Source organism: Thyridium curvatum, assembly GCF_004353045.1.
Source record: "Thyridium curvatum strain D216 chromosome Unknown NODE_8_length_716436_cov_74.480370, whole genome shotgun sequence".
NCBI classification, from domain to species: domain Eukaryota; kingdom Fungi; phylum Ascomycota; class Sordariomycetes; order Thyridiales; family Thyridiaceae; genus Thyridium; species Thyridium curvatum.
The window spans coordinates 551,802-573,494 of record NW_022156763.1 but is presented as its reverse complement, the minus strand read 5'-3'; the positions used below and the strand labels follow the sequence as shown (position 1 = coordinate 573,494).

The 21,693-nt window shown below is 54.0% G+C and overlaps 7 protein-coding genes across 7 annotated transcripts; 5 read left to right on the top strand and 2 right to left on the bottom strand.

Annotated features, from left to right (window-relative positions):
• Nucleotides 1–640: 640 nt before the first annotated feature.
• Nucleotides 641–3,430, top strand: E0L32_002136 (uncharacterized protein; the record flags this gene model as incomplete). Its single annotated transcript, XM_031136293.1, has 2 exons — nucleotides 641–676; nucleotides 1,415–3,430. 2 exons carry the CDS (start codon nucleotides 641–643, stop codon nucleotides 3,428–3,430), a joined length of 2,052 nt encoding a protein of 683 aa, XP_030989244.1.
• Nucleotides 3,431–4,439: 1,009 nt separating this feature from the next.
• On the top strand, nucleotides 4,440–5,690 carry E0L32_002135 (uncharacterized protein; the record flags this gene model as incomplete). The annotated part of the gene is made up of 2 exons (XM_031136292.1): nucleotides 4,440–5,008; nucleotides 5,081–5,690. The coding sequence occupies 2 exons, from the start codon at nucleotides 4,440–4,442 to the stop codon at nucleotides 5,688–5,690; spliced, it is 1,179 nt and encodes a 392-aa protein (XP_030989243.1).
• Nucleotides 5,691–6,599: 909 nt separating this feature from the next.
• On the top strand, nucleotides 6,600–8,624 carry E0L32_002134 (uncharacterized protein; the record flags this gene model as incomplete). The annotated part of the gene is made up of 6 exons (XM_031136291.1): nucleotides 6,600–6,892; nucleotides 6,951–7,132; nucleotides 7,197–7,337; nucleotides 7,393–7,892; nucleotides 7,936–8,272; nucleotides 8,338–8,624. The coding sequence occupies 6 exons, from the start codon at nucleotides 6,600–6,602 to the stop codon at nucleotides 8,622–8,624; spliced, it is 1,740 nt and encodes a 579-aa protein (XP_030989242.1).
• A 792-nt stretch (nucleotides 8,625–9,416) lies between these two features.
• E0L32_002133 (uncharacterized protein) lies at nucleotides 9,417–14,330 on the top strand (the record flags this gene model as incomplete). The annotated part of the gene is made up of 13 exons (XM_031136290.1): nucleotides 9,417–9,466; nucleotides 9,685–10,912; nucleotides 10,993–11,099; nucleotides 11,158–11,453; nucleotides 11,516–11,832; nucleotides 12,285–12,612; nucleotides 12,669–12,760; nucleotides 12,817–12,850; nucleotides 12,910–13,108; nucleotides 13,169–13,552; nucleotides 13,609–14,026; nucleotides 14,078–14,113; nucleotides 14,172–14,330. The coding sequence occupies 13 exons, from the start codon at nucleotides 9,417–9,419 to the stop codon at nucleotides 14,328–14,330; spliced, it is 3,648 nt and encodes a 1,215-aa protein (XP_030989241.1).
• Nucleotides 14,331–14,499: 169 nt separating this feature from the next.
• E0L32_002132 (uncharacterized protein) lies at nucleotides 14,500–16,448 on the bottom strand (the record flags this gene model as incomplete). Its single annotated transcript, XM_031136289.1, has 5 exons — nucleotides 14,500–14,953; nucleotides 15,016–15,413; nucleotides 15,474–16,114; nucleotides 16,181–16,300; nucleotides 16,361–16,448. The coding sequence occupies 5 exons, from the start codon at nucleotides 16,446–16,448 to the stop codon at nucleotides 14,500–14,502; spliced, it is 1,701 nt and encodes a 566-aa protein (XP_030989240.1).
• A 2,302-nt stretch (nucleotides 16,449–18,750) lies between these two features.
• On the top strand, nucleotides 18,751–19,692 carry E0L32_002131 (uncharacterized protein; the record flags this gene model as incomplete). The annotated part of the gene is made up of 1 exon (XM_031136288.1): nucleotides 18,751–19,692. The coding sequence occupies one exon, from the start codon at nucleotides 18,751–18,753 to the stop codon at nucleotides 19,690–19,692; it is 942 nt and encodes a 313-aa protein (XP_030989239.1).
• Nucleotides 19,693–20,524: 832 nt separating this feature from the next.
• Nucleotides 20,525–21,655, bottom strand: E0L32_002130 (uncharacterized protein; the record flags this gene model as incomplete). The annotated part of the gene is made up of 1 exon (XM_031136286.1): nucleotides 20,525–21,655. The coding sequence occupies one exon, from the start codon at nucleotides 21,653–21,655 to the stop codon at nucleotides 20,525–20,527; it is 1,131 nt and encodes a 376-aa protein (XP_030989238.1).
• Nucleotides 21,656–21,693: the final 38 nt, after the last annotated feature.

Sequence of the window (21,693 nt, the reverse complement as noted above, 5' to 3'; positions counted from 1 at the left end):
TGCAGCCACGACAAGGCCGCATTAGCGCCCACCAAGCCTCTGTAACTGGCAAACTGCTGGCTGGTCGTCCCTCCCTCCAGGGCTCCCACGGAACAGGCCTCCCCCCACTCTGGTCATCCATCCATCCCCCCAGTCCAGTCGTGCAGCCACTCGGTCACTCTTCGCAACTCGGCACGCAATGTTCTCTCACACATCTCTCACACACACCCGGGCCCATCATGTCGATGCTGATCATCTCGCTGCCACCATGTCCTCCGGCGGCGGCGACACGGCGTCCGCCTACGCCCCGGTCCTGTCCTTCCGTGTGTGCCCTGACTACCCAGGTAGCAACACCTTGTGCCCCAGTCGACGTTATCCCGGATTCGGCTCTCACGGCGTCTTCCTGTCGTGTCCAACCCAATCAGAGCGGCTCCCCTGTCCTGCCTAGGCTGAACCAAGTCTTCCAACAGACTTCCCATCCTTGATCTTTTTCCCTGTTTCTCTCGCTGTATTCGCGTGAGCTGATCGGGCCACCTCTGACCCCTGTCACCCAGTCTAGGCGCCCGCCCTGGCCTGTCAAAATCTGCCTTTGCTGATGAACGTTTACCGAGCGAGATGCATTGCGCGCGCGCCTGACCCAGCAAACCGGGACGGCTCCACGATGACCACGTCTGGCCTGCGCAATCGCGATCACGGAGTCAGTCTCCGGCGGCGCTGGCCGACATGATTCGCCCACCGCGGCTTGCGATGCATCCCGTGCAGGCAGCACTGGCCAATCTTCCGGGCCTCCTGCAGCCGTAAGCCCATTTGTCCTCTGCAGGCCCAGCCGTGCGCGCTCTGAGTGGCTGGCTTCTGCTCTGCTCTGGCCTGCTCTGGCCTGCCCTGCTCGGGATGCAGGTATCTCACAGCATTCCCACGCCTTTTCATCTGATCTACGCACTTGTGCACATTGGCCCGCGCTTGGGTGCAGACGCCGTCATTTCAGGCAGCATCCGCCTGAGACTGATGGACATCGTCTGCTCCCTCTCGCCCTGACCGAGTGGCCTCCCTGACCCAGTTCTCGGGAGTGACGACAACAAGATCACCACAGGTAGCAAGTACAAGAACCCGCCGACGCGCCACCACCTGTCGTGCTCCCATCAAATTCCCGCGATCTGCGGCAGCACGCAGAGACACAACCCCGCAACCGCCGGGCCTCGCAACACTCCCTCATCTCGGCCCGCTCAGCTCAAAAGGGCGTTTTTCCGTCAATCAGCCGGGTCTGTGACCCCCCAAGGAGTCATCACCGTCAAACACCCTCTTCTCATCTTCCATGTCATCTCTCCAACTCTGTCCCGCTCTATAGGTGCTCTCGTCTGACCTCAACCACCACAAGAAACGACTGCACCCACCAACAGCACAGGCTCGGGCATGACCTCTGCTGCTGCAGCATCAGCTTACTCTCACCACCACCACCACCACCACCACCACCACCACCAAGAACAACAACAGCAACACCACCGACTTTGCACCGAGAGCCATGCCCTCTCCAGGGATCGCCAATCTCTTACCCCAGCTCAACGGCACCCCGATCCTCGGCGAAGAGGCCCGCTCCTCCATCCAGGACATCCTCAAGCGCATCATCCCGGGCTGGGCTGCCATCGATGCCTTCTACTCGAGCTGGCTCAATCTCGACCTGACCACCCTCGCCGCCGTTCTTACTGTGTTCGGAACCGTTGGGTCAGCCGTTCGCGATTTGCGCGACGTCTCCCTCAAGCTCTACTGGTGGATCACCACCTTCTTCACCGCCTCCATCAGCATCAACGGCAATGACCGCCTCAACCGCGAGGTTATCAACTGGCTCGGCGCCAACGTCCTTACGCGCCAGGGCACCCGCATCCTGACGGCCTCGTCCGAAACTATCAACAACGACTCGTGGTCCTGGCGGTATCGTCCCGTCGAGCGGACCGACTACCACCATGAGAAGCGGCTCCCCGTCACTTACCTGCCCACCTTTGGAACCACGTGGTTCATCCACAAGTACCGCCTCTTCATGGTGAAGCGCATTCCCAAGACTTCGGCCTACCGGGCTGACATGCCCGAAGAATTCGCCTCCGCCCCGCGCGGCGACGAGCCGCTGGTTATCATGTGTTTGGGCCGCTCTGTGGACCCCATCAAGGGCTTCCTCGACACCTGTCGCTCTTTCGCCGACGCCCAGCGCGAGTCGTTCACCACTGTCCGCGCCGCCCGCTCAGAGTACAACATGGAGTGCTGGGACACCACCATCCTGCGGCCCATACGGCCCATCGAGACGGTCCACTTTGATGAGAAGCTCAAGGCCGAGCTGGTCTCCGACATCCGCAGCTATCTCGACGTGTCGACGCGCAAGTTCTACAACGCCCGCGGCATCCCCTACCGCCGCGGCTACCTGCTCCACGGCCCTCCCGGCACGGGCAAGACGAGCCTGTCGCTCGCATTAGCCGGCCACTTCGGCCTGGATCTGTACATCCTGCACATCCCAAGCGTCCGTGAGGACCGCGAGGTCGAAAAACTCTTCACGGCCCTCCCTCCGCAGTGCCTCATCCTGCTCGAGGACATCGACGCCGTGGGCATGAAGCGCCGCGCCCTGAAGGACGCAGACGAGGCCGACGACTCGGACTCGGACGGCGACGACGACGACGTCGCGGAGCGCCTGACGCACTGCCGGTGCACGCTGTCGGGCCTGCTCAACATCCTCGACGGTGTGGCGGCGCAGGAGGGCCGCATCGTGCTCATGACGAGCAACGTCGCCGACAGCCTCGACCCGGCGCTCGTGCGGCCCGGCCGCATCGACCGCATCATCTACCTGGGCGAGATCTCGCGCGAGAGCGCCCGCCTCATGTTCCTGCGCATGTACGACGGCGAGGAGGACGGCGTGAGCGTCGTGCGCGACAAGTCGGGCGCCGAGCTCGCCGCGCTGGCTTCCGAGTTTGCGGCGGGCATCGCGGAGCGGTACTTTACGCCCGCGCAGGTGCAGGGTTTCCTCTTGCGGTATCGCGGCGATGCGGTCGGGGCGGCGAGGGAGGTGCGCCGCTGGGCGGAGGAGGAGGGTCGGGTTATGGAGGAAGCGAGGGCCAAGAGCCGGAGGGTGGCGGAGGCGAGGGCGCGGAGGAAGGAGCGACGGAAGGAGAGGAGGCGGGCGAGGAAGGCGGAGGATGCGGAGAGGGCTTTGGCTCTGGCGGAGAGGCGGAAGCGCAAGGGTGCTGGTGCTGGTGGCGGCGATAACGAGGAGGCGAACGAGGAGGCGGAGGGAGAGGAAGAGGGTCAGGGTGAGATTAATGGGACGAAGGAGTGCAAGGTCAATGGCGAGAAGAAAGGCGAGGCGGAGAATGGCGAGATGACGGGCCGTGAGGAGGAGAAGAAGGAGAGCGGCGAAAAGGAGAATGGAGACAAATCGGAGGCTGTTGAGGCAAAGGAGAACGGCGAGACCTGAGCGGGGTGTTTGGGCTGTCTCGGGATGTTTACAGGAGTATCTGCATTGCTGGGGTTTGCAAAATGAGTGGAGGTGCTAGATCGGCATTTGAAGGGCGTCAAGATAGGGTGTACATTAGACGCATTTGCTCGGGTTTTGTGGGTGAGGGGCATGGCATGGTATGGGCGATTCAATGAGACTTGGTGATAACATACTTCAATGGTAATTAGCCTCCCCGCTTCTTCTACAGTTGACAGTTTGCTCGTTGGGGATACACCAAAGACGTAGGTTGTGTATGCAAGTCCATCCTGAAGTCGAAAAGCATGGAGTTGCTCGCATAATAGTAAAGTCCGGGATCAAGGCAACGAATGTCCTGTAAAAGCCAACGAAGCAACGAAGTCCTTCTTCGAGATTGACTTGGAGCAGGGCTCCACATAACTGGTAACGCTGAACTTTGTATGGTATCGTAACTCTGATGTTGTGTATGGTATCTAAGGTCTTGAAGGGTTCTTCTCAGAAACTAGCTCATACATGAACAGCGTACACCCATTGTGGATGCCATCCTCGGGATGAGCTTGATTCTATCTCCCGGCAGTGCACAAACAACTACCATTTCGGCCAACTCTATATCACCCGTCGGGAACATATCTGAGAAGTCGTTGGTTTATATCTGATCTACGAATCTCGCACTTCACATCTACAAGTTCGAGACGGAAAATAACGAACCCGAACTATTCAAAAGAGCTGTAAGGATTGTGCAGACTTCCACATCTGGGGTAGTTTGCGGGGAAGGTGGAGAAGCCCGGCCTTAACTCAACGATCGGGACAGCAACTCCGTACCACTGACACGGGCATCATTGGGGCGAAACCCCGAGATCTTTCCTCTGGCTTGCAGTCTCATTGAGAGTGCCTTCATGCACGCATGAGGTTTCTATATAGCAGATACGCTCTCAGCGGCAGTCCTTGACATACTCAGCCATGACAATGTCCACATTATTCACAAGTGCCATAACAGGTAACATAGTGCAAGATGCACCTCAGCATCGCCCTCTTGACTCTGGCACTAGCTGCCCTGCCACACTCCCTCGCAACCGGGCCCTGCACCACCGACGAGGACTGCTCCCTCAACGGCCGCTGCGTCCGCGACTGCCGCGCTCGTCCCGCTGCCCGCGTGTGCAAATGCGACCCGGGCTGGTGGGGTGAAGACTGTGGCCGACTCGACCTCGCGCCCGCCAGGAGGGGCGACGGGTACAACCACACCTCCGACGTGGTCCCGCAGCCGGCAGACTACTACGGCACGCAGGGCAACTCGTCCTGGGGCGGCACGATCCTGCAGGACCGGTCGGACCCGCGGCTGTTCCACCTCGTGACGGCGCAGTTCGGGCACGGGTGCGGCCTCGGCGCGTGGCGGCCGCAGAGCTTTGTCGTCCGGGCCGAGTCGAGGACGGGGCCGAGGGGCCCATACCGCTTCGCGCAGAAGCTCAGCGGGACGTTTCGGCATAACCCGTATGCGTTTTGGAGCGAGGCGGATGGCAAGTATTTGATGTACACTATCGGGGTGGATGTGGAGGCACCGGATAATTGCAAGGGTGTTAAATGGTGAGCACATGTATCCTTGAATCCACTCTTCTTGTTAAGAGTCGAAGGCTTATGTGAGTGAAAACGTTGCAGGCCAAACAACATCTCCGTGTCCGTAGCACCAACTCTTCAAGGCCCCTGGTCGCCCTTCCAGCTGCTCATCAACGGGACCAATCCGGCCCCCTGGCCGGCTTACACACCACACCACCGAACGTCGGAGATCATCCTCGCGACCGAGGACCTCACCATCTACACCGCACCCCGCTACCAGGGCCCCTACACCCAGATCAGCCAGGCCCCCTGGAACACGTCAGACTACTCGCCCACCTGGGCCGAGGACCCCTTCCTCTGGCGCGACAAGCGCGGGCACTGGCACGCGTTGGCGCACTACATGATCGACATCGTCGAGCACGGCGGGCGCAAGTACCCGCGCGTGGGCGCGCACATGTTTGCCCGGCACCTCCGGGGCCCGTGGCACTTCCACCAGCACGAGGCGTACAACTCGACGGTCAGCTTCACGGACGGCACCGCGCAGACGCTCAATAGGAGGGAGAGGCCCAAGTTGTTCTTCAGTTCGGACAGGGAGATGACGCCGCTGTATCTTGTGAACGGGGTGCAGGATCTGGGGAGCAAGGCGAGTTACACGCTTGTGCAGCCTATTGGGGAGAAGTGGAAAGAATTTGAGAAGGGGTTGGGGTTTTGAGCGGTGCAGGTGGCTTAAAGAAGAGCTGGTAGAAGTGCTTTAGCTCTTGAAAATATCCATGTGAAGGAATGTAGAGAGTTGGGGATTAGTTAATGAATTCCTTGTTCATCGTCCGAGGCTCAACATTGTCTTTAGCATCGCGTATTGAATGCGAGAGGAGGAAAGCGATGCAAGAGAAGCTGAAGATATTTCTAGAAAGGGGAGTTCAGTTGGACTTCTTGCAGACCAGGATCGATTCCGCCTTGGGAGCGCAAGTCCAAAGAGAGATCTACAGTCCTTTGTCATTAGACTCACAACTATTATGTGACGAGACTCCTAGCCCGGGAAAAGACCACATGAATTCATTCTCCAGGGGTGCAACCTGCTGTTGTTCCTGCATGTTCTCGGCTTCATCAAATCCCTGACCCTTGTCATGTTTCCGATCTGGCGGTGTCTGCTTCTTGCCAGTACCACATCTTGACATCTTGCTTTCTTCTATCCCCTCCACTCCACTCAGGCAAACCCGCTCCACCCCTGAGGCGAGTCTGAGCACTGTTGCTTGCCTCAGATCCGCTTCGAGGTGCGATCTGCAACATTCCCTAAGCCCGGATATACGGGACGTCATGTAGGGGAGAGGAGGTGTGGCATCCCCGGTCGGGGAAACTCCACACTATCCATCCATCAAGGCGGCTTTTGTCCACAACTCCCCAGAAATGAAGCCGAGATCTCCACTCCAAACCCCATGGGGAGAGCTTGGCATGCAGTGTTGCTGAACTTGCTCTTGTTACAAGATGAAATAAATTGCTGCGATCCTTGGACTATGGAAACTACTCCTATGGACTTATCTCGGCAGCTTGAGTCGTTCCCTCCCGTCATTTGCATTATCGACACATCATAGCATTGCGCGTCAGCGTCTTTCAAGCATTCACTATGTCTCCTAACAATCGTGTGGTGCCCCAACCGTCCGGTGCCTCTTACAGTGGCAGTGAGCGCGGGCCCCTTGCCCTTCCACCCAAGATCAACCTCGAATCTTTTAATGCTTTCATCCACGAGATCATCGCCATTGTCGGAAACGATAATGTCGATGTGATTACGTCTCATGACCAAATCGACGACAAATCCTATGAAGATCCGACACACACCCATGACCCTCATCACATCCTTGACCAAGACTATTTCTTAGCGTCGGCGGTTGTGGCGCCTCGCAATGTCCCAGATGTTCAGTACGTTACTAAAGCTTTGAAAGCACAACCAGCGAATAGCGCTGACAGCCTGATACAGAGCTATTGTCCGGGCGGCAAACAAGATATCGCTTCCCCTATGGCCAATTTCAATTGGAAGGAATTCGGGGTATGGAGGAGCAGGGCCCCGTGTGAGAGGCAGCATTGTGCTCAACATGGGAAAGAATATGAGCAAGGTCCTGGAAGTGAATGTCGAGGGCGCGTACTGCTTGCTAGAGCCAGGTATGTTAATTGCCCATCGCGCTTTGCTGTACCAGGCTCCAGTGGATTAACCCTTTCTTATTAGGTGTTACCTTCCAAAGTCTGCACGAGTACCTTGTGGAGCACAACCTGAGAGACAAGCTCTGGGTTGATGTTCCGGACCTCGGCGGCGGTTCCGTCCTCGGCAACACCCTGGATCGCGGTGTTGGCTACACACCTTATGGAGGTGAGTTCGAGAGATACTTCGCGGAAGTTTGTGCTGCGATGCTGACTTGACCTAGACCACTGGATGATGCACTGCGGCATGGAAATCGTTCTGCCCAACGGCGAGCTAATGCGGACTGGAATGGGGGCCCTCCCCGACCCTAAACGGCCAGAGACCATGGGACTTGCGCCGGAGGATCAGCCCTGGAACAAGACGGCCCACCTCTTTCCATATGGCTTCGGCCCTTATGTAGACGGGCTCTTCAGCCAGTCCAACCTTGGCATCGTCACCAAGATGGGCATGTGGCTCATGCCCGACCCTGGAGGTTATCAATCGTACCTCATCACGATCCCCAAGGACGAGGATCTGAAGCAGGCTGTCGACATCATCCGTCCTCTGCGTCTGAGCATGGTTCTGCAGAACGTTCCCACAATCCGTCACATCCTAATGGATGCGGCGTGCATGGGACCGAAGACGGACTACACCTCCAAGACGGGGCCGCTCACAGACGCTGAGCTGGATGAGATCGCCAAGAAGCTCAACCTCGGGCGATGGAACTTCTACGGAGCGCTATACGTAAGTTCGCCTTGTGGAATCTTGAAATAACCTGGGACTCTAGCTGACCAAAAGCAAGGGACCTGAGCCGATCCGAAACGCCATGTGGGCAGTGATCAAGGAGGCATTCTCTGCCATTCCCGGGGCCAAATTCTTCTTCCCCGAGGACGTCCCAGGCAAGACTGTTCTGCACATTCGAGACAAGACGCTGCAGGGGATCCCGACATTTGACGAGCTGAAGTGGGTGAGCTGGCTGCCCAACGGAGCTCACCTTTTCTTCTCTCCTATTGCTAGGGTTGTAGGAGACGATGCGATGGAGCAGTACACCATCACCAAGAAACGATGCCAAGAGGCAGGCCTGGACTTCATCGGCACTTTCACCGTGGGCCTCCGAGAAATGCGTAAGTCTACATGCTTCTTGCCAAGTCCCCAGACAGACACTGTTGTTAACACTGAGACTTTTAAGACCACATCGTCTGCATCGTCTTCGACAAGAAGTCGCCGGAGCAGAAGAAGAAGGCGCACTGGCTCATCAAGACGCTCATCGACGACTGCGCAGCGAAGGGATGGGGCGAGTACCGCACTCACCTGGCGGTTATGGACCAGATCATGGGCACGTTCTCGTGGAACAAGAACAGCTTCTTGAAGTTCAACGAGGTGATCAAGAACGCGGTGGACCCGAACGGGATTATTGCTCCTGGCAAGTCTGGAGTGTGGCCAAAGCAGTACAACAAGGAGGAGTGGAAGCTCTGAGTGTTATCTTTTCTTCTTTAGGTAGAGCCCTATAGGCCAATTAGATCTCTGCGTAGTCATTCTCGGCTTCAGTGATCTCTGCTTGCTCTCGTTTGCTGGCAAGCGTAGCCACTGGCTGGTGCTGGAGCATTTTTGGAAGCGGGTACGGGGCCTCGGGGGAGTTTTTAAATACATCTGCGTCTGGCTTTTGTTCACTCTACGGCAACATTCTACTTGTACAAGTATACAATATGCAGGATGATATCATCAAGGGTCTGTTGTGGAGAGCAAGCCGGAGGGTTACGGGGTTGCATGTGTGCTGTGGAGAGATGGGCCCATGACATGGGGCCTTTCATCAAGCCCACTGCCGTCGGAACGTCCATACAAGGCAAACAGAGTCTAATTTTTGAGAGCAACTCTGTCCTAGGTGCTCCCTAGTACCCTCTTCCTGAACTGGAGCAGCGGGGAAGGGGAAGTTATAAGCCACCAAGTGCGAGCTGGCTGACTGGGTCCACGCCCGTGGACCTGGAACGCTGCTAGGAAGCGGAGTGGCTTGGGCAGGCCTGTTATCAAGCTGTTTACAAATAGATTGTCTGATAGGGCATAGCACGCTATGACAAATGGATGACACCTGATGCCACTAATCCGGGGAAAGAAAGGCTCGCGCGATGTCTGCATGTGGGCCTCCTCGCTTCCCCGCATTGGCTGGCGGGGGGAGAATCTCGGTAAAATGGATTCAACGACATCCGTTCTGTCGGGCCAAACTTTGAACCTCGAAACTTCCGGCGACTCGCTCCGCAAACATCTAATACCATGGCCGGCCCTTTCAATTGTGTCTTCTGCGACAGGGCGTTCAACAGACAGTAAGATATCCCCGTCAACTGGCCCCTGTCTCTTCGGTGCGACGTGGCTGACCTTGCCTTAGTGACGCGCTCAAGCGCCATTGGACGACCTGTAAACTCCGGCAGAGCCGGGCGCTCGACGTGCCGCATGTGGAACTGAAACAACGGGGCCGGAAGCCCAAGGCCTGCGATCGGTGCTGCCGCCTCAAGAAAGCTTGCAACTTGACTCTTCCATGCAGAGCCTGCACTCGCCACCGACAGCCGTGCACGTACAGTCGGATTCAACAGGGAGACGAGGCCTCGACGGGCGAGGATACGAGTCCTCAGAGCGATCAACAAGCCATGTCTGTTGATAATCAGACTGTGTCCTCCGGAGCAACACCCGGGCAGGCGCTGGATCAGATCGATTTTGACTTTTTGGAGGAAACGGCAATCGACGGTGGCCCCGACGACTTGCTTCTGACGTGGCAGGAGCCCGGAGTGGATATCGCCGAGGATATCAGTACGAATAACTGGAGCTTTATGCCTACACTCTCTCGACAGCTTCGTCCGGCAGAGAAATATCGACGACCGACCCATTTGGACATCGTATCCCTGAAGCAATTCCCCTTTCTACAGCGAATAGCCGACGACATCGGGATCGCCAACACATTCGAGTGCGGGACTTTGGAGCAACGGCAAAGGATATCCATTACGTGGCGCGCCCGACGCACAAGCACCAATTCTGTCATGGCTCAACTTTTGTGGACAGAGCATCGCCATATTCCTTACCTCGATGCCCATCCGCCCCTGGACTTGAACTGCGCCTCGGATAACTCGTTCAATTTCTTGACAGGGTTTGATCCTCTTCAATCGCATGACCTGTGGTCCCCTGCAGAGTATCTGGTCGACTCACACGGGGCACAGTCTGCTACTGCTGCGATCTCGTGCCTCAACGAAGATTCCACGCTTTTTATGACCAGAGGCAGCGAGATTGTGAGCCTCCTGCATGACACCATTGCTACAAAGCACAGCCCAAATATCATTTCCACGCCATGGTCAGAGTCGCTCGAGGCTATGTGTTCCGAATTCTTCGGCCCCGACAACATCGAGAAATTCCTTGATTTATTCTGGACCTTCTGGAAACCGAACTGGCCGGCAATTCACAAAGCCGGTTTCGATATTAGCTCTGTCTCCGCCAAGCTTCTGGCGGCCATGGCCATACTGGGTGCTTCTCTGTCTCCCGATACCCGAGACCGCGCCATGGCCCACCTCTGGCTCAACCCCGTGGAGCAGCTGGTCTTTGATGATGAGCTATTCTGGCAGGAGTCGTGTTTGGCTTGGGATGAACCACATACTGGGCCGCTTCGGAAAGCTCAGCTAGAAATCCTGCAGGCTGGATTTTGTGTTGCCTTGTACCAAACATGGGAAGGATCCAAGGAGAGCAAGCGCCGCATCCGTCGATTTAGGTTCAGCGCAGTTGTATCTGTGAGTGTGACCGACCCATATTTGCAGTCTTGGGGCATGCTAGGTGTGAACCTCTTGTTGCTAACAACTCCCAATTAAAGCTTGCCAGAGACATAGGGTTCTCTTCGGGCAGCCTCAGGACTGTTGATACTTCAAGTATTACAACTTTTGACTGGGAAGAATATGTTCTTAGGGAATCATTGATCAGGTGCGTTCATTTGCCAGACCCTTTTGTATGCCAGTAACCCTGACTTGTGTGCTTCCAGAGTGTTCCACTACGTATTCGCTCTCGACTCTGGCCTCGCATTATTTTACCGACACCCTCCCCGCATGGTCCTGTCAGAAGCTGTCATGGAACTTGCCTCTCCAGAGCAGTGCTTCGAGGCTCAGTCGGCCGAAGAATGCTTTGTGGCTTTGAAGGTGTGGCGAGATGGACTTGACGGGACTGAGCCCACAACTATCTCTTCGGCGTTGGCGGCAATCTGTACCGAAAAGCCCACACCTGGGGCTTTGAGGCTCTTCCCGAAACTCAGTGTTCTCAACATGTTCACAATGGTTTCCGGTATGGTCTCCTCTCCGTGCTACTTTTTTTTTCGGCTCTTGGAAACTAATCACTGCATATAGGCCTCTATGGCATGAGCTTCAGGCTCGAAACCTCTATGATGTACGGCGAAGAGGTATCTCGCGTCCAAGCAGGGCTTGAAAGGTGGAGAGAACTCTGGCCTTCAGCTGATAGAGACGAAGAACTGACCAAGAGGTCCTCGCTTGAATACCCCCCGGGACATGAAGTGGGGTTTATGAAGTACGCCCCGGAATACTGGCTCTTTGCCCGCCTGATGTTGGATCGTATCCGCAGTGGAAAGGTGGAGGATAAGGTGGGCGTAGCAAAGTGCGAAGATACGGATATGGAACAACTGCATAAGATGCTACAGAGCTTTACTGTATGATGTCGGCATTTTCTCGGAATGTTAAGATTCCTGTAATTCATAGAATTTCAACTGCCGCTCAACGATCATCTTCCCCAGTGACATGATCTTCATCCTCCAATCCGCAAAAAGTTGGCCAAGGAGAGGGGGATAAGTCTCGTGGTCTTCTTCGAGGCCGGTCTATGACCACATTGGGGCTGACATGCCTCTAGGGACTTCGAGTCGCTGTCTACAGACTGTTGCGGTTTCTCTTGAGCCCGACCTTCGCTGTGCCACTTTTGAGGGAGCGGGCATTTACCACACACTATGCTTGAGGAGGCTAATCCAGTCTCACCAGGACCTCTAGCCCCAAGCCTTTCAGCTTGAGACATCAAATTGGGTTTACCCCAGCTTCTGACAGGTCGACAAATCGCGGGGTCGGGGGCGCCAAGATCTGGGTAAGACCCATTTGCCCTTTGACATCGAAGGCAGAGGAAGATAAGAAGGCAGTGGTATCAACACAAGTGCTAGACTGCGGATCGGTACCAGTACGAGTCAAATTCTGCAGGCGCATCTTCTTCAAAATGATTTCCGCACTTACACAGGCGACGGCCGCATTACCGTGTCCTCTCTATGTTGTTTTCCTTCTGTCTTTGGTTCTTTACTTCGCAGCCTGGGTCATTTACACTCGGTACTTCCATCCTCTAGCCAAATATCCCGGCCCCTTTCTCGCCTCTATCTCGCGACTGTGGCTCGTCATCCAAATAACGAAGGCGAATATCGACAAGACGCAGAGAAAGTTACATGAGAAATATGGTTAGACTATTGACTATCATGGTCATGCTGGTCATCGACTGATATCTGCTACCTAGGGCCCTTTGTGAGGGTTGCTCCAAATGAGGTTGTCATTTCTGACCCTGAGGCTGTAAGAGTCATTTATGGTATCAACTCGGGGTTCACCAAGGTAATATCTGTTTGAGACCTACTTTTCATAAATCTTTGCTAAGAACATATTTCTAGACGGATTTCTATCTTCCTTGGCGGCCGCAATGCTGTATGATGACCCAGATGATTGTTGCAAGTCTTACAAGAGCTCGCTGACGCTTGGCATAGGCAAATATCCCGACTCGTTTACTTCGCTAGATGAGAAAGAACACGCGAGCCGGCGGAAGATCGTCAATAACCTCTACTCCATGTCGAGCATCTCTCGCTCCGAAGACAGCATCGACCTCTGCACAGATACGCTGCTAGATAAGATGAATAGCTTTTCAGAGTCTGGCGAGATCATTGATATGGCACAGTGGGCTCAGATGTGGGTCATCACCTGTCACTTTCCCTAACGGTCGGTCAGACGCTGACCATTTCTGAACAGGTACGCCTTCGACGTTATAGGGCAACTCTTCTTCAGTCGAATGTTTGGTTTCCTGAAAGCTGAACATGACCACTTGGGTTATATCCGCTCGCTGGACCTGCTGCTTCCCATTCTCACGGTGTCGAGCGTCATGCCGACATACGTCCGGTCTTTCTTCCTTCTCGGCGGGGCTATTTTCCCAAGGGTGCTCAAAGCCTTGCAGAGCCTCGGTGAAGTCGACAAGGCTGCAGACCTCTGCATCGCCGAGCGACAAGATCTTGTTGAGAAGGGTGAGGACGGGGAGAAGAAGGATATTCTTTCCAGTCTATTCCAGGTGATGCACGACAAGGGTGAAAAGGTTGACTTTAAACTATCCGAAGTGAAGGTTGAAGTTTATGCAGCCTTGTAAGTCCTACCCTACTGTGCTGAGTATTATTGCCGGCCGGAAGACTAATTTCCAGACTCAGATTTGCAGGGTCTGACACCACTGCCGCGGCCGTGTCATCGATTCTCTACCATCTGATGAAGAACCCGAGCGCTTACAACACCCTAGTTGAGGAGATTGACAACGCGACTCGAGCTGGCGATTTGAGCGTGCCTGCCATTCGGTATCAGGAGGCCATAAAGCTGCCTTACCTGGATGCTTGTTGCAAAGAGGGTATGCGGCTGCATCCCAGTGTGGGATACCACTTGCCCAGAACTGTACCACAAGGCGGATGCAGTATCTTGGGCGAGTGGTTCCCCGAAGGCAGCAGGGTAGGCGTCAACGCAGCCGTGATCCACTTTGACCGGAGCATCTTTGGCGAAGACGCTGATGAATTTCGACCGGAGAGGTGGTTTCGGCCTGAAGCTGTTAAGATGGACCGATATATGTTTCAGGTATGACTTCAGTGTTCAGAGAGTGTGAACCATACTAAGCAGACTGTTCAGTTTGGCGGAGGCTCTCGGACTTGTATAGGCAAGAATGTAAGTTCGCTCAACCGTCAAGGGTGGTCACCATCAGGTTTGCTGACTAAGACACCAGATCTCCTTGTGCGAGATGTACAAGATGATACCCCAGCTTCTACGTTCTTATCATTTAGAGCTGGCTGAGCCAGACCAACAATGGAGTTGCCACAACTACTGGTTCCATAAACCAAGTAACGTTCGTACACGAATCAAGGCCAGGACAGTCTCACAGTAGTTCTCGAGTAAATCTTTGGAGAATGGAGGTCTAGAGAGTTAGAGAGAGTTAAGGTAGCCTAAGTATTCATAAGATAGTGCTAGCGGAGAGTAATCCTATTTGAGTCACTGCTCCTGGTATACAAACGTTGCGCTGGTACGCGGCCCTTCTCTTGTATCTCTATATCGTCTCAATCCTTCCGCCTGCCACTTTCCTCATCGTGAGTCCATACTCCGCCCTCCGGGGGCGAGGCACTGCCACTGGCAGAGTTAGTCTGGTCTGCGCCCTCGGCGTGAGAGAATCCAGACTGTTCGCCCTGCGGCTTCTCAAGATCGCTCCCGTGCGGATGAATATGGCCACGATGTTCTTCGGTCTCATTGTAGTCGATGAGCAGCTCGCCGTTCTTGCCATATCTTCGGGGCTCGATCTTGGCCTGGTGCACGACGGTGAACACACCCTGCCAACCTTTGACCTTGTGGAAAATGCTGTCCATCTCCTCAAGCGAGCGGTACGCCGTCTCGGGGTAGAAGAAATAGACGCAGGGGACCATGAAGGCGTTGATGACGGCAAAGACGGTGTACGTGTGGTTCTTGATGCTGTTGAAGGCAATGGGAGTGATCATAACGACCAAGAAATTGAAGATCCTTTATGAACAACTGTTAGCCAAGAACTAGATAATTAGGGAATGCTGATGCCTTCAACTTACCAGTTGCCGCTAGTGGAAAGGGCGTTGGCGGGTGCTCGGGTGCGCAGGTTCACAATCTCGGCAGGGTAGAGCCAGGTCATGCCGAGCCAGCCGACAGCAAAGAAGGTGTTGAAGACAAAGAGGAAGACCACACCAGCGATCTGGTTGCCGGTCTCTGAGCGAGAATTGACGCCGGCGAGGATAGCCATGGTGGCGGCCTGTCCGACCGCACCAAACAGCATCAGGTTTCGCCTACCCACTCGCTCCACAAGGAAGACGGCCGGCCACGACGCGATGAAGTACTCGGTTCCGTTCAGTGCAGCCAGCAGACGAGCCATGAAGTCCGACATGCCTAGACCATGGTAGATGACGGCAGCATAGTAGGTGATGAGGTTGATACCCGAGATTTGTTGGAACATCTGTGTTTAGGGTTCATGTTAGAAAGGTAGTATGGGCATCATCCTTTGAAATATGCTTACCTGATTGGTGTAGGCCAGCAGTGTGCGGTGCAGGTTCCGATCCTTGTCCATGGTGAACAGGTCCGCGAAGGTGCCCTTGCTCATCTCAATGACAGTATCCTTGATTTCAGCGAACTCGGCTTGGACGTATTGGTCATTGACGTCGGTGCCAGCTAGGGCAGCCAGGACCTCCTTGGCCTCATCATCACGGTTCTTCAGGATGAGCCACCTGGGAGACTCGGGCAGCCCCCAGATCAAGGCCAAAATAAAGATACAGAAGACAATTTGGAAGGCGAGCGGAAACCGCCAAGCGACGGAGCCAGGGGCGAAGGACAGGCCAAGGTCAACCCAGTAACTGATCATGATGCCACAGGTGATCAGTGCACCTTCGATCATGACGAGCTTGCCTCTCTTGTGTGCATGCGATGTTTCTGACTGCCATGTTGGCACAGTAGATGTATTGCCGCCGTTACCGAGGCCGGTGATAATGCGGCCGACGATGAAGTGTGGTAGAGTTGTAGCACTCGCTTGCAGGATAGCTCCAATAATCATGATGGACGTGCCTAGCATGATCATCCGTTTGCGGCCGAGGGGATTGCTGATGAAGATGGTAATGACGGCGCCGAAGAAGCATCCCAAGTTGTACGAGGCAACCGAGATTCCTAGGCAGCTTTTTCAGCACGAGCTAATCCCCAAACCGTGGGCGAAGAGAAGAGATCTAAACAAACCTTGATTGGTAGAACGCTGAGAAGCCTCTGCCGCAGAGATGTTCTTGGCCTCGGCATTGATTGATGGGAAATAATCCAGGAAAATGGGCAATGTCAAGATGCCGCCCATGACACCTTGGTCTAGAGACTGTTAGTGTTCGTCCTGATTCTCGATGACTTGCAACATATCAAGACACTCACCATAGCCAAAAAGGAGAAAGTCACATCCTGCGATGAGACCAACAGCCCAGTTGAGCTTGTGGCCCGTGAGACCATAGAACTTCTTCATCTTGACATATAAGGAATTCGTTTCTCCCAAGTCAAAGGTGACATGGAACAAGTCCGTGATAGGTGACTAGTCGACACGAAACACGCAACTGATATATATATATATCGCGAAAAAACACGCCATGGACGACGATGATATATTGGCAAGCAAGGCAGGTCAGTCGGCCGAGAGTTGTGTGTGCGTTCGCCTGTGAAGGACGAGGGCCGGATTGCCGTTTGGGGTAACCCGAGGGACAATCCCTGGTCTGAGTAATGCTGCAGACAGTAAACAATGTGGAGATCTACATCATAATGTGGACAGTACATATGGCCAAGAGCATGGAATCTGACCGAGCACAGTGGGGTTTATGTGGGGATTTCCGGGGGCGAAAACTGGATGTTATTAAAAAGTCTTTTTCTTTCTTCTTTCTTTGCAAAAAGACCATCACCGGTCTCGAGTTGCTATGGCCCTTCTGTTGGACTTGACACCCTTAAACCACGATGGGCATGCCGGCGACGATGGCGATCAGTAGGTAGGTGTTGATACGCTCGAATTGGGTCTCTGATCTCCTGACGTCATGACTCGCGCCGAATCCGGGGCAAAAGGTCTGGGGTCTGTCGGCAACGCCGACACGGTGCTGCTCATCATCTCCGCACGGTTTTGCCGTTTCAAGTGCCGTAGCGCTTCCGAACACGGGGCAAGGCACACTGAATGTGGAACCTTTTCTTCCTTTCCTTCGCCCCGATACGCGGCGAGCAGATGGGGTAGGTAGCATTGTTTGGGGAAGGGATCACCGCCATTCACACCACTTCCGACCTCTTGGTGCGTCTGCTTCTGACGAAGAGATAAAATCGGGGGCGAGTCTCTTGGCCCTCTTCCCATAACCGGGTTTCCGTGCTGATGTGTCCAATCATACGACAGCGGCCAGGCCGGGTTTAACGCATGTGGTGAGCGATGCCAGTGCGGCTAAGTGAGCAGAAATATGCACTGGGAGCTCAGTAAACAGAAAAGTAGAGCAGCCAGGGCTCGGCTCTCTACGTGCTTTTAGTACTGTGCTAGGAGGAAAGGGGGTTTACCGATCAAACGAAGTGCTACCTATCACCACATATAACCCGATCTTGGTAGCCACGGAGACTAGGAACGGCATGTGTATTGTTATCCGACTAGTATGATTGGATTAAGGGATGAGTGCTCCATAGTCTAGAAAGCGCGAAGTTAAGTCAAATCTCCATAATCAGTTCCAATCATCATCAATATCAAGACTAACATCGAATGTGTCAAGCTTGGTCGAAGAACAACATAAATCCTTGTAGTTACAATCGTCTATTGGCCACTGAGATTGGAATTGGTAAAACATCTCTTGGCAACGAGGATCTACGTCAGTAATAAGGCCAGATGCCAAGATCGCAGACTCAGTTTCATGGCCAAACTCGCCTGGGCCGTGGGAGAGGTGGGCTTCTTTTTCACCACGATGGAATTGACATGAATCTGCATCGGTTTGAAGGCCATCCGCGATCCGTGCTCACGGATCCTTGAGTTCTGCTTCATATAATACAAGACGAAACTCTTCAGAAAACCACCTGGAGAGCAGCTTACTTACATTGAAGATGTTGTCGATTCATGTCTGTAGCCGATGGAAGATTGAATTTGAGTGGTTCGTGTGATTGAAGTGTGGTCGATATATCAATATCAAGAGCTGCGTCCTGTACTGGGCTGCTGGTCCAGAGACATTTTGAAGAATATCCCAGCTAAAGTCTCCGCCATGCTTTACGAGACCAGACCCATTGCGATGAGAGAAACAGGCACACCGTTGCGGCACGCCAGATACTTCAAGTGGTGTCGGTTGTTGGCTTCAATATTGGATGAATGAATGGCTGGAACTGGATCGTGATAACTATGGCATAGCTGCAATCATCAAATGCAGTACCTTATTTCAACATTATTCCTCTTTTGATTCTGCCCCCAGTATTGCGAGGTCGATTCGTGAATGACTTGCTTGCTACGTCATGGCAAAATTGGATAGAGCCCATGCCCAGCAGAGGAAACACTCGAGATACTTTATAGAAAATAGAAGACACGTCGGTATCTGATACAGTATTTACACCTTATTCATTCGGAACCCTTGGAGCCTGTTCAGTGTCGGGCGCCGGAAGGAATGTCAGACCGTGTTTCTCCGCTGATTCCGCCGCCCCGGTGCCTGGCGGAAATCACACGCCAAAGTCTGCCCTTGAATCAACAGAACTTTTCTTCTGAATCACTTTGCTTCGTGCAGCAGCTCCTAGCTTTCGAAAAACGAAAATCCAAAGCAACTAGAAGAAACATCATGGTTATGCGAGCATTGGTAGTGGGCGGTACAAGTGGCATCGGCTTTGCGATGGCCTGTCGCGTCGCTGCCGAGGCCAGCTCCGCAGCCGTCACCATTGCAGGGCGCACAAAACCTCAAAACATCCCCTACTCAAACATCGATTTTCGGCCCCTCGACGCGTCATTGATGTGCCAGATAAATCAGTTCGCAGACGCTTACAGGTCCGACATCTTACAGTTGCTAAATCAGAAACTGGACCTCCTGATCATGACGCAGGGCGTGATGACCACGGCAGGCAGGACTGAGACTCCAGAGGGTGTCGATAGAAAGATGGCAATCCACTACTACGGAAAACAGTTACTAATACGCGAATTGCTGCCTGTGATGCAGGACCACGACAAGATCATTATCGTGTTTGATGCCTGGCTAGGCAGCCCGGACAAGCTCCACTGGGACGACCTGGACCTCAAATCGCGCTATAGCTTAGGCAATGCAGCTGCACACTGTCAGAGCATGAACGACGCCATGGTTCAGTGGTTTGCGGCGCAGCAGCGACAACAGCAGGCAGATGGGGTCTCGGGAGCCAGGAGACACTTCGTACATGCGTATCCGGGAGGTGTCAGCTCTGGATTGTGGAGAGAGCTTCCTTGGTATCTACGAGCAGTCGGACGGGTTTCGATGGGCTTACTCGGCGTGTCACCGGCTACGTGTGCCAATTATCTGCTCGAAGGAGTAGCAGAGAATGCACCGCCCAGAGAAAAAGAGGAGCTGTATTGGAGTAACATCGATAGCAAGGGTCGTATCATCATGAAGAAGGCTATCTGGAATGATGAGCAATTAAAAAAGATAGCGGATCATACGTGGGGGCTCATTGATGCTGCTTCGGCTGTTAGGCCATCATCTAAATGTGTAAATCTACTGGTTGAAGAGATGCACGCAGCATTTGCATCTATTGCGTGAACATTCACCGACTCTGGGGAGCAATAAATGCTAAATTAGAAGATTGATATCCTTTCCTAAGCCAATTAGTGTCCATGCCTGGTTGTTTCCTTGACAATGTGTATACAGTACTCCTGATTACACCCTCCTGTACCAGACCTTCGTCGTGCATTTTGCTAATTGAAGCGAACAATGGCGTATGGTCTCCCAGATGATCTATTAGATCAACGAAAAGACTTGATCGTGAAGCACGTCTTGATCAGTCACTAGCCACGTGAACGGCAAATATTCTTCCCCGTTAACATCCTCGCTCTCATCCTCCTCCAGTTCTTCTGGATGAAGAAACATCCCAGGGACAACGCCAACACCGATTCGGCGAAATAGGTTTGACCCGACTTCCACTCTCTGCACCAGCATTCTGATAGTCGTGGAGCATCGACCATTGGGCCACCTAGGGTATCCGTACCCTTCGTACGGTGGCCCTGGTGGAAAGCAACAGATGTCGAATGTGTAGATGCCATCCGTGATGTCCATGACATGGTCCAGGTAGACGGACCTGTCCGTGTCGCATAGGTAACGCAGATGCAGGCCTTCCGCCTCTTGCTTGGACTCATCTGTGAAGAGGGAGGAGGGAGCTGGCCTTTTCTTATACAAATCGCTCCTCAGCGTCAGAGACCGGCATTCCTGGGCAGGAGCGTCGATAGATACGATAGTAGGGCCCGGCCGGATCGACGCCCTCCCTTCCCCATCGTCTGGTCAATCCGAAGGAGATCTCACCTCTAGCAGCTATCCAAGTCCACGAAGGCATATTGACAGTAGTTATTGGCGGTATTGAAGAGGGTTTGACGACAGTCTAACACAAGCTCTCCAGTAATTGATCTCCATTCCAGATCCCGCAGAGAATGCTACTGTGGGCGGCGGCAGCTAGGCGTGTGGAAACGGCAGCGATGACGGGCAGTTTGTCGTGGGGCTTTTCAAGGTCTCGTTTTGTGAAACCCTCGACTTGCTTCTTCCATATCTCGAATGGCTCTTGATAAAATCTCTTTGGTTTCAACTCGGGATCTGCACCTATTGATGCGGGAGCATGAATGGCCAGCTTCGTATCATGTCTCCTAATGCGATTCCTCCAGATTCGTCCATCCTCGCCACCAGGATCCGCCCCAATCGTGTAGTGGTGGAGACATTCCCAATACAGTATTCCGTCACCGAAGTGGAGAATTCTTTTGCTTAGGAGCTGCTCTTGGAACGCCCAGCCCTGGGAGAGCACAGAGTCGGGTAGGTCCACGTCCCTCTGCAACCACTCGGTACACACAACTCTGCATCTGTGAGGTGCACGTTGGGGTTTAGGTGTCCAGATAGGCAAAGGGACGGGGAGTACAATCCGGCCTGATCTAGGAGTGAACAAGCTTGTGTGACAGTCGCCCAACACGAGAGCGGAGATTGTCAGTTCAGCATTGGAATAGATGGCGTCCATCACCGCAGCTTCATGAGCCCTGTCATCCTCATCGTCTTGAACAATGCACAGGACGTCGGTACAGAGATGCTCGAAGCCCAGTGATCGAGTCACATGAACAGCATCTTGCATCAGGATGGGCAGGTTGTCTGGTGGAATCCCGGCCATGTGACGCTGGAGGTTGTCTCCCGTTGTGGTGAGCGAGTCCTTGCTGCTCGAGCAGTACGATAGGACACAGTAAGGCACAGGGGTATCGTGTACTTCGACGATGCGTGGTTCACTGTCTGGTGCTCCAACATGGACCAGTCTCCTCGGTAAGATCTTCCTTTCCTGCCGGTCGTCGTTAGCCTCTTGACACTCATTATGTTCTCTCCCGGCTGGGCAGATTTGAAGCCATCTCTTTGATAGGTTCAACGCCCTTGCTGATCCAGTGGTACTATCTGGGCCCTCATTGTCTTCGAAGAAGCGAGCCCAAGACTCATCGACAGATTTGATATCCAGCCTCACTCGGAGATCACCGTGCGAGACCATGAGAAACCAAAGCTGGACGCTATTTGTGTCTGAGAAAA